This window comes from Sander vitreus, chromosome 7 (assembly GCF_031162955.1).
Source record: "Sander vitreus isolate 19-12246 chromosome 7, sanVit1, whole genome shotgun sequence".
Classification (NCBI taxonomy): domain Eukaryota; kingdom Metazoa; phylum Chordata; class Actinopteri; order Perciformes; family Percidae; genus Sander; species Sander vitreus.
This window is the reverse complement of record NC_135861.1, coordinates 7,117,002-7,129,220: the sequence shown is the minus strand read 5'-3', so window position 1 is coordinate 7,129,220 and position 12,219 is coordinate 7,117,002. Positions and strand designations below refer to the sequence as shown.

The 12,219-nt window shown below is 40.8% G+C and overlaps 1 protein-coding gene across 2 annotated transcripts in view; it reads left to right on the top strand.

Annotated features, from left to right (window-relative positions):
- The window catches only part of LOC144520566 (MICOS complex subunit mic25a-like), a 92,551-nt gene that overhangs the window by 726 nt on the left and 79,606 nt on the right, over window positions 1-12,219 (top strand). The window contains exons 2-4 of one of the 2 annotated variants that reach the window (XM_078254355.1): window positions 1,696-1,789; window positions 2,762-2,879; window positions 4,145-4,289. In XM_078254355.1, the coding sequence (XP_078110481.1) occupies window positions 1,696-1,789; window positions 2,762-2,879; window positions 4,145-4,289 (357 nt within the window). Of the gene's footprint in view, window positions 1-1,695; window positions 1,796-2,761; window positions 2,880-4,144; window positions 4,290-12,219 lie in introns of both variants that reach the window. The other variant, XM_078254354.1, reaches the window with a different exon arrangement.

The window sequence follows — 12,219 nt, the reverse complement described above, 5'->3', positions numbered from 1 at the left end:
GAGGCGAACGAATCATTTACGCTCGTTAGTATTTTGTTCGAACATTTCAATTGCACGGTGAAAGCATTGCTAAATCAATGAGATTCAAATGTTGTTGTAGCTATTACGATATTTGTCCATAACCTAGGTGCCTTTAAATTGGCAAATTTCGAATGAAGTTTGGCGTGCTGTGCCTTTTGACACTGCTGCCTTCCAGTGCTATTGTAAATGTCGGAATTTTCCGAAGTGCTATACTATATAATACAGTAATACCTTAAGTAAGACGACTACATGCAGCCAGCAATTCTAAACTATACTCTCTTAAATTGTGTTAATAGTGATAATGCGTGCTGCACAATTAATAATATTAAAATGGAGACTGCCATGGATACCTTTTATGCACGATTCTGTTGCATTAACATTAGCATAGATTTGTTGATTAAAAGCAAATGCTCCAATCCTAGATGCATTAACAAAGACTTCATGTCACCATACAGATACCTTTACACAGGCAGGGGAGTAAAACAAAAAAAGAACGTGTTTAACACTGTGAAAGACAATCATTAGCAGGAACAACGACAACCTTTGCAGCATGTTTGAGCCTAGCCTATGACCCTTTTTCAACTTTGCATCCTCAACTCCATCCTCACTTTTACAATATGGATTAGAGTTTCCCGGAAAGACTGTCAAAACTGACTGTGTTTAATATTTTTTGTAGCCAAAGCCCTTACAGATTTTGTGTCGTGATGGAGGTTTGTTTAACTGATAAAGTGCAACTTTACACCAGCAGAAAAGTTTTTATATAAGTTTTTTTGCTGGCCTTAAGTGGTTGAGGTTCTCACCTTGCTGTAGTGATGTAGAAGTGTGGTTACAGGCAGAGCACTCTTGTGACCACACCCTACAGAAATGCTGGGTCTTGTCACAGTTTCAACAGGGCAGAAACCTTTCAACTAGAAGTGGAGTAAGTAGTGCTTTTCAGCTTGGTGCTAACTCTTATTATGGGCTGTTTTCAAAATGAGAGATTAATAAAGCCACACACACACACACACACACACACACACACACACACACTGGATGTAATCTCCAAATTTCCCGTAGGATTTGAAGGCATCTTTAGACCTAGCTGTACTCACAACCACTGGAATGTAAAAGATAAACCTGTGTAATTCAAGCAAGTTAAGAGTGTACAGTTCTGGTACTTCAATACATCATAATGATTGTGAAAATGTATGTTTATAAGATATCTGTAAAACACCAAAACAACCCTGCCTGCACATTCAAATCGTGTGAGTCATAGAAACAGTGAGTCAGTGGCTGCTGCTGCTGCCTAATGTGGGTTTTTTTTTATTTATTTTTTTATTAAATGTAACTAGGTTTAACCATTTCCCTGGAGACACACACACACATAGTAGAGCTACAGTGACCCACTGTTTTCTGGCGCATTTGGCACACCAAAGGTTTAAAAAAAGATAAAAGTTAGATTTTTATTTGATTGAAGATAATACCCCTTAATGCACATGATATGCTTTATGCTCCAGTAAACTGTTATTCAGTTTGTGGAAATTTGCAGAAAGGCTTCTCATTGTTTAAAAGAGACAAAAGCGAAGAACAAAAAAAAAGCTTTAGGGCAATCCTATGTTTAAATTCTGTGTTGATTCTGTCTCTAGCCTTACCTATCTTTGCCTTTTTTTTTATTTGCTCTTTATCCCTTCCTAGCTGTCAGAAGATGTTCTCCAGAGGATGAGAGGAGTAGCTAACATTGCTCCAGAACGCACATCCCCATCGACCTCAAGTCCTCAGAAAGACACAGGTACAGGTAAAGTACATGTGCAAATAGGAATATGTGTCCTGAAAAGGAATGTAAAGAATGTGTCTTAGTAGTGAAACTTGTAGACTTCTAATTCCCACATTTGGACATAACAGGGGAACTCTACAGACATAAAGGTTAGTTTACAAGTCATGAAGTGTACTGCTCAATTTGTAAATACAGCTCAGGGTTCAGCAATAAGGGTTACCTGATGGCCTGGGGAAAGTAAAACGCAAAGTCGGGCAAGTAAATATAACAACTCACTTGCCCGATCGGGCATCATCGTATCATAAATGATGTTGTCGTTATCTTGCCCTCGTCGGAGATTGCATGTTGAATGTGCCGTTGGCCAATCAAAAGTTGAGTTGGCTTTTGAGGTTGTTTTTTTTTTTTTTATGCTTTTCAGTTTTTTCCTCACTGTCTTTCGATGTTGTTTTCAAACGTTTAATAATAATAATAAAAAAAAAAAAACTTTTTGTATAGAGACCAGTAAAAATTCATTAACGTTGAACCCTGACTTTTGAAAATACCCCTGAGGATTTCTCATCTTGGAGACTACTGTAGGCAGGCAGCAGGAAAAAAACCATGATCTCAAGTTACATTATGGGAAGTGTAGAATCCATTGTTTTTGGAGTCATATTTGGACATTAATTGACCATTATTTTTCTAATCTCTCACTTGACCATTATTTTTCTAATCTCTCACTTGTAAATCCCTCCCGATCAGAAACGGAACACTTTTAGGGCTAACTAACTCTAGCAGACAAACGGTACATAGCAGACCACTGTTAAAAATGTAAAAAAACCTTATCAGGTTAAATAACCAGGTATCATTTTATTACACCATGTATTAATTATATATGCATTACGGCTTGTTTTCTAATAAGCTTTAGGTCACCAAGCTGTCCCAGTTCATAATAGTTTGTCTTCTGCAAGAGTTTTTTCCTTTGACATCCACTCTGTCTTTGTCGAGGAGCCTCTCGCAGCCCCAGCTCAAGCTCTCGACCTCAGCAAAGCACACAGCACCAGGCCCAACCCAGTACCCAGTCCGGCTCTAGCAAACCAGCCTCCGACGCTAAGGAAGAACAGAGAAGGTGGGTTAAAGAACATGTAGGTTTGTAACACAGGTCCTTAGTGGTTGAAAAACATTCCAGCTGATTTATCCCTGGCGATAATAAAAGTACATTTGAATATTGATGTACAAAAATAGCCACATCAGGCCATATGCTTAGTATTCTTTTTTTTTTTTTATAGTGACACACAGTGCCTCTTCTCTTGTTTTCTTTTATTTTTGCATAAAAAAAGAATTTATTATTATTATTATTATTATTGAAGCACTATCATTTTTAAAGGCTCATTCAGGAAAACTAAAATCAATTGCAGCAGGGTAAGAGGCCCCAGTACAGAATTGTGACCATTTGAGTGATTGGCTCATGCTTTCTCTAACAACCTCTATATACAAACATGATGGAGCTTCCTCTGAAATTCAATGGCTAGCAACAAGTATGCCAGATCTTTTTTGAACTATGGGTATCATGCATGATTGCACAGAGTGAAACTACTTTCAATTAAATATGTACCTTGCCGCGTACACTCAGAATATCACCAAGGTACTTATTCCGTACTCTCTTTGTATGAATGTACATGTACACACAATGTCTAGACCAGGCTTTTAGCTGCCTTTTGATTCCAGGGAAATGCAAGTTTACTAGCATCATGTGCTGAACGTGTGTCGTAATGTCATGGAGTTCACCAGTGGTTTATGGCCAAAGAACCACATCACAGTTACATTTTGAGAGTCCATTGTTTTGGGCCAGATGGCTCTCAATATTCAAAAATTGGGGACAGACAAAGATTTAACTTGGGAACAGTATAAAAGTTTTGCGTATGTTCTTTTCAATCGGACACTCCTCCTTTTTAGTAATGTCGTCTATGTCAAAATGTCTCTTGGATCAATACAATTCCATTGCATCCCTCAACACCCTCCCTCTTTTGATTGAAAGCTGACAAAGAAACATTGTAGAAAACAAATGTTGCATTTTAAACTGGAGATCAAACTGAAGGCTAACAGATATTGTTTTATTTTCTTTACATTTTAAATTACGTTTTCTCAATCCCTCTCAGTATTCTTCTCATTATGAGGGAATTCATATTTTATTTTAAGAGCACACCTTTAGATACTCCATGAATTTGACAGGTCTGATGAAATTGGGTATATGCTGCCCCCTTGTGGAAATATGTTGAGTAAGTTTGACTGTAATTGACTGGATTTGCAAAGCAGAAACTGATGTATGCAACAAATGGAAGCATGAATATGTGTGTGTGTGTGTGTGTGTGTGTGTGTGTGTATGTGTTTCAGGTATGAACGGCAGCAGGCGGTCCTGAAGGAGGAATTGGCCAAAGTCGCACAAAGAGAGAGGGAGGCAGCAAGGGAGGAGATGACTAAAGCCGTGACTCGGGAAAGACAACACAAACGGCAGGAAGCCGAGAACGCCAAACAACTGGTATGCACACACACACACACACACACACACACACACACACACACACACACACTGAGTGTGCATAGTTTTGACAAAACAACTGTACTACTGTGGTGAAAGCAGAGAAGCTAGCATTGAATTATTAACTATTAATAACTGTTCTCTATTCAAGCATTGCATTAACACATTAGTCACATTTAATTGTATTTTATATGATTTCCCGTGACATGAGTTGATTGATTGCAGGAGCTGGTCAGCATAAAGTGATGCTAATATTTGACAGACTAGTAATTTGAATAATTGTTACGATATTCCACATTGAAACTATAGCTATTCATTGTGCAAAATGTTGTTAGTTTTGCATTGGTGGTCCATCAGTACCTGAAGCTTTGGAAGTTAGTCTAAAGCATGTTGACAGCATACACCCATATCTAGAAATCAGTGGCAAATTTAAAATGCAATAAGAAATTAAATGAATGAAATGAGAAACGGACATAGCTGATGATATACAGCGTTCATGTGGGTTTTTTGTGTGAATGTGGTGACCTTTAGATGGTGATGTTTAGGTGATAGAGATGTGCTCCTGTAGCAGCTGTAAGATGGTCGCTCACAGGTCAAAGAAGTTTGAATATATATATTAACGCGTTAATCGCGATGCGATTAAGGGCCGAGCATAATGCGTTAATTTGTTTTAATCGTATTAATCGCATGGTGCCATTTATTAATTTATTTTCACTTCACTCGGCTTTGCGTCGTGCCTAACAGGCTACTATTTTGCCGTACTTCCTCGTAACACATCCTGCTGCTGCAGAAATAGCAACGTGGATTTCGGCGCCTCATTCTGGTGCCACTGATATGTCTGCACTTCTCTCTGATGCTCTGAAACAGACGTTACAGGCAACAGAAACATGCTGCACGTGACGCTAGTTAACACTATACTTGACAGCAGCTAATGTTAGCCTACCGCTAGCTAGTAGCTGGATTAAACACGGTTACAATGCTGACAGCTAACGCTAAACGGTGTAAAGTGTGACTGTAGAGGATTCCGACACCGGGATGTAACAATCTGCAGCTGCTGTTGTCGGAAAAACACAGACGATGAGTTCAATGAAACTGGTAATTTACAGCCTCGTGGTGCATTCAAAGTTGTTGTTAAATGCCCTTTTCCCATCTAGTGGTTGTTTTTGTCATTCAACAGCTATTTACTAGTGAAATAAGTTATTGTTATAGTGATTCCATTATTGTTGTTATTATTATTATTAAACATTTAATTTTGATGATATGGCCTTAGCAATAAACAAGCCATTCTTTAATGTCGCCAACTGTTTAGTAACCTTCTTTTCTTTTTTTTTAACTTTCTTAAAAAGTATCGGTTCAGGCACCGTTAAGGCACCAGTACCGTTTTAAAAGTACCAAGTATCCAAACCAAACAATACCCAACCCTAATATTGACTCTAGATTCAAATGTGTGACTAGATTAAATATATAATAAACAAATACAAATCTTAAAATCAAGTTCATAAAGTCATTTTCTTTGCATTCATTTGATTCCCAATCAAGATACACTGGTAAGAATGGCTTTCCATTGTTAATATGTACTTAAAAACTGTTCTGAAATGCAAAATAATAGAATTCTAATCATGTGATAAAACATGCGATTAACTATAGAAATTCAACGATTAATCGCGATTAAGAAAATGTAATCGTTTGACAGCCCTAAAATATATATATATATATATATATATATATATATATATATATATATATATATATATATATATATATATATATATATATATATATATATATAATTAATTAATGCAGCCCTAAAATAAGTAAGGGTTAATGCCAGACTCTGGCGGAGGCAACCGTTCCTCGTGTCTCCTCGTCATCGCTTCATGCGTTCTGAAATCAAAATGTAAAGTTTTTTTTCAAACAATAATGCCGTTTCCATGGTAACACCTGAGGGTTTGACCAATAGCTGGAACAATCATTCCCATCCCATAAGGTTCTTATGCAATGGAAACGTTGTTCACTGCTCCAGTATCTGAGAAATGACCTGGCAACGAGAGATATTTCTAGTCCGCTAGAACCCTTTGGCTACGCTACGAGACGTCAGCCAGCTAACGTAATGCTAACAAGAGTACATTATGTTTAACAACAAGACACGCTAGCAATCCAGCCATGTCATTGTCCTCAAGTCAATATCAAGACTTTCACCAACAAATGATACGCCTTGTGTACTGTCGGCCGCTTTGTTTCACTAAATGTGAAACAAAGTAAGTTCAGAGGGGCAGTGTAACATACTCTTGTAGCTAAGTGTTGTAAATAAGATATTTAGATTATTATTATTATTATTTTTCTTTTAATGTAGCGCATTCATTTGGAAGGATAAACAGTATTACCAAAGCTACTTACTAGATGTCCTATATCACTTTGTACGGTATTTGACACCCTGCAGCCAATTAGAATCGAGTATTAACCCAGTAAGTCCATAACCATTAATACCAAGCAAGACAAATGGGGCAAAATCTGTATGCACACAGTGGCAGGCTCTCTTCCAGTCCCCTACAGCCAGTCAGAGAATATGCTAATGAGGCAACATCTCTGTAAAATTAATTGTTAATAAAGTTTTGCAATCTGTAGATTTTGAACCCGAAACACATGACTTTTTAAACTTGCTAGCTGAAATGAGGACCGAGAGTCCTCCCAGCTACCACAGGTAAACATGAACTGCAATACATAGGCAAGGACATATTGATCTAAAATTTAAATTGACAATACCCAAAAGGATTATTTCTAAAATGTATATGAAAGAATATTAAACACGCTTAAGTTGTGAGAAATAAAACAACACATACTTACATACTTGCTCCTTGTGGGGAAATGAATATGTTATAACCTCTTGGTGCAACGTTGCCTTTAAGATCCCTGACAGCACTAGAATAACTGTGACTCCCCTGCTGTATATGCCGCTGCCTGAGGAAAAGACCCCAAGGCCAAGATAGGGCCATACTGCTAATTTCAATTAGCCTGACGTCGTCGCACTCAGATTCTAGTCAGAATATGAGTCTGATACTGCTCCATTGGGCTGTGATTATGGGGCGTGTTTCAACCGAACCAGGAAAGAAAATGCCTCTGCACTCAATTGGATAGACGTACAACCAATCAGAGCAACGGAGACAGACGTCACAGAAGCTGCAAGTCAAAGGCAGGCTTCGACAGAGCAGAGGCGTCAGTTTCCGTGTCGTGCGGTCGGGTGTGGCAATGTGTATACATACGTGATCGCGGTTCTCTGTTCCTCTTTTAAAATGAATGCGCTGTCGATATCGCTCCCACCCCCCACCCTCTATCTCCCTCTGTCTTTCTCTCTTTTCTATCCCAGCCCATTACTCTCTCCTTCCTGCCCCAGAGACAGTATTATCAGTGCAGTGCAAGCGGTAAATTGCACCCTGAGAGTTTCCTGGAGCTGGAGATAGGAGTCGTGCGGGGGTTGGAGGTATAGTCGTGGGATAGGGGAGAGCTTGTTTTACACACCAGCCGGTGCCTGTTTCACGTGACTCTTCCTCTCCCCCCTCTCCTCTTCCACCTGCTGCTGTCTTATCTCCACTCCAACACACTCCTGGAGCTAATAGAAAGCCGCTGGAGGGACGTCGTGAACAGAATGACCGAGTCGGACTTTCTAATGCTCAGGGCTCCTTGTAATGACTGTTTCTTGTGCTATGAATACATATACACACTAGACACATGAATTGTGGGCAGATTTCCTCACATTCTTTTACTCAAATGAGATTTTCTTTCCCCCCTGTTGTGGAATCACAGGGTATGATCACCCATCATCCACAGCTCTTTGTCCAATGTAACCCCTGCAATAAAAAAACAGCTGCTTTTCGTAATGATAAAGCCGACAAAAGCATTTTCAAAAAGCTGCAAAAATGGCAGAAAAATCAATCAAAACCTTAAAAAGGAACAAAAACTCTAGTCTAGTTTTGATAATGGGGGGAGGGGGGAGTTGTACACCTATGGTCTTGGTCTTGACTTGGTCTCGACCCCTCAAAGTCTCTGTCTCGGTCTCGATGAACTCTGGTCTTGGTGAGGTCTTGGTTTCGTTTTAGGTGGTCTTGACTACAACACTGGCTTGGGGGGGGTTATCATGGTTGAAACCACCCCACATTTGGCAGGTGGCCCATGTTAATTCCAAACCCTGTGAGGGAAAAGTTTAAAGAAATGACAGTGCTGCAATATTTCCTGGAGAAAAAGGATGAAAAGAACGAACTTATGAGTAGTGGGACGTGACAGCTGATTAAGCACTTGCTCAGTAATTTTCGGAGCAAGAAGGATGTGAGGATGAAAAAGAAGTGACTGAACATTTTGTGAAGGGGTTAGGATGAAGAATGAAGAGGAGCCACAAATGAATGGGAATGAAAGAGACGATGACACACGTTTCCTGTAGAATTGAGCTGAAGAAGAGGGAATGAACTGGGGGGTAAAAAAAAAAAAAAAACCCTTCACAAGCGATTTAACATTTCCTGCAGGATCATGAAGACGTGGAAAAGGAGAGCAACAGTGTGAGGATGAGATGGAAGTAGTGACTATTAGTAACGTTTCTTTAACGCTTTTAGGAGGATGAGTAAGAGAAGGAAGGGGGGGGGGAAATATGCTTTAAAAGAAGGTTACAAGATGACTGAACATTATGCTCAATTTAGGGGACTTGGAAAAGGAGAAGAAGAAGGATGAAGGGTTTAAAAAAAGAGGTGTTGGCAGAAACGATCATTATGATGGACAAGGAGGAGGGGAAAAAAAACGTTCAAATTTGCCTGCTGTAGTGGCGGAGTTAACATCAGCTTTTATCTGCATGGCTTCCGGGAAGGCTGCTCTCCTGTGTCCTCCCTTATGGCTCCTCAGAGGTGGTAATAATAATTATAATAATACGTTTATTTAATATAGCACCATTTACAGAACAAAGTCACAGAGTTCTTCACAAGAGTAACATTGTTAAAAGACCAAATCAGTCAAAAGAACTACAATAAAAAGAATCAAATAGAAATAAAAACTGTAAAGTAAAACTTAAAAACAAAGAAATTTACAAACCCGAGACAAAGGCCAGTTAAAATAGTTGAGTCTTCAGCTGCTTTTTAAAAAGCGTCAACAGAGACCACAGAACTATACAGTGTGGGGTACCTACTCTATTTGTAAAGTGCCCCGAGATAACTTCTGTTATGATTTGACACTATAAATAAAGTAAAATTGAATTGAATAGAACGTATGATGGCAGGAAGGGCGTTCCACAGTGTCTGAGCCACTGCTTCAAAGGCTTGGTCACCTTTTTTTTTGTTTTTCAGTCGAGCCACAGTCGAGGGCTACCGGTAAGCCCCGGTCAGAAGACCTAAGTGACCTACTGGTAATAGATCCCTACCAGACTCTCGTACATTTCATTTGTACAGAGAGTCTGGCCACTCTCCATTGACAAGTGTTAACTTCCTTGAAGGCGGATACTCTGTTGAAGTTTAAAACTATTGGATCTGCCCAGAGCCACTCTGGATCTGCCATAACCGATCGCTAACGTTCGGCTTAGCATCGCTAGCGTTCGCCTTAGCCAACTCCTTCACCATTAACGGAGCGCGCTGGCAAATCTAACTTTTCCCGAACCCCGTGGGGAGGAGGGCCACAACATCATGGCCACCAACAAAACTCAGCAAAGACTGTTCTTGCTTGGGCTTTAACTTCTGGATATTCGGCAGCGTTGCCACAACGGACCGAATGGCTTCGCTCGCATCTTTCTCCGCCGCCATTACAGAACTACAACTGAAACTAGCGCACAACCTCAACGTCATCGTTCTCAGCCACTCCCTCTGTTCCTTGATTGGACCGGTAAAGATTGGTCGGAGAAAATCCGCAAATATACCGCAAACCCAGACGACATACTGGAGGAAAGCTGACTTTACAAGCTGACTTTCCTATTGGCTGTTGAAATGGGTAACATCCCTTACGTTCTAAAACCAGCCTCTACGACTAAGGCTAAGACCCTGTTTACACGATGACGCTCGTGGGTGAAAACGAAAAATTGGTATTGGTAGTGCTCCCGTGGGTGCTGTGCTGTGGCTTATCATGGTCGACTTTGCCGGTCATCATCAGACAAACCTGCAACTCGACCTCTTTCCAGACAAGCTTTTGTTGTTTGCTTCGACATGTTTTGGTTTCGCGCTACTAAGGAGAGAAGTAGAAGGAAGGTTCTACATAGGCGCGCGTGGCAGTGCTACCTAGCCGCCTGGCATGCATACTACATTGAATTTCACACACTTTTGCGTCACCATATGCATGCAGATTTCCCCCCCAAAACTCTTGTCTAAACGCGGAATAGTGCAGTGCAGACGCTTTGCTGCTTGCTCCTGCCTCTGCTTGCATATTTCTGCTGATAATCTTGCTTTTCCTCTGAGAGAAACTGTGAGCAGCGGCTCTTGGATACTTATAAATCACTGGACTATACATTTTTTGTAGACATAGTAGGCTATTGCCATATTTCAACATTTTTCTGCGTGAGCGTGGCCTACCAATAGCTCAAGCCTGTCCTAAAGTGACTGTAGCTAAAGCTAATTAATAGCAATATGCCTCCCTTCTCCATGGAGGACTACTACAAACTCCTTTAGAAGATTGCAGTTCTGGAAACCAAAATTTACCGGTTAGAAGTAAACGTGGAAGGGAACGGATTATGTGGAAATGACACCACTTTACCATTGACCCAAAACAATGGACAAAAGCATGCCAACACACGGCTAACTAGCATCAGCAAGACTACAAACAAACAGCAGGGCTGTGGAATGGGTAATAAATCAACAAGTGGTAGTCCTCCCTACTTACTAAGAGTAAATCATTTTCCTGGGAAATGGGAGGATGACTAACGGGCAGGGCACAGCGCCCTGAGATTTGTGATATGACTGGCTGGCCTGCATTATCATCCAGGCAGAGCGCCTCTTCAACCCCTGTACTCAGTAGGACACAGCCGTGGACAGCTGCAAAAGGGAGAATTAGCAACAAAATGCCTCCCCAACACCTGAGTGTGCAGGTGGAGAACAGATTTGCTCCTCTGCTGCAGGACCCTGGACATGACCTGGATTACGTCTCATCGTCACACAGCAGGGTAAGGACTGAGAGCAATTCAAAAAGTAAAATGCTACAGGGAAAGCTAACAACTGGGCACCAAACTCTGATTGTGGGTGACTCTGCTGTAAAATGCATAAAAAGCAGTAAAAACACCAAAATACTCTGTTTTCCCAAAGACATGGTGTCTGACTTGGCCCAAAGAATCCCGGATATCGTGGCAGCACACCCAACTGTGAAGAACATTATACTGCATATAGGGTCACGTGATGTTGTAAAGCAAGAGTCTGAAGTGCTGAATCGTGACTTTATGAATCTGCTGAACACAGTTAGCGCCCTAAACGCGAAGGTGTTTATCAGTGGCCCTATACCGCCAGTCAGAAGAGGCGCTGAGAGATTCAGCAGACTATTGGCACTGAACAGATGGCTTTCAACTGCATGTACCGTCCACTCTCTGCGGTTCATTGACAATTTTAAAAAAAATTTGGGACCGCAGACATCTTTTTAAAGCAGATGGACTTTTTCTTAACAAGCCAGGAGTAAAGCTGTTCACCTCTAGCCTACTTTACTTTCTACACCACACATCTACTCCCTCGGCCAAGGACACGAGTCAAGATAAATCAACACAAACAAAACAAGAGGAAGACACAACAAAGTGCGGCAGTGATCCACCACAGCCCCCACCTGAGCAAAGATTTGACCATGGAGGACCACAGAATGGAGACGACCCCCGTTTTCACCCATCCAACACTCCTCAAACCCCCTTACCAACACCGAAGCCTTTGAGGATTCATCGCTCTCCCCATCCGCCTTTTCCCCTGTTTCCCCCTGCCACACGTTGAGGTTCACTGAC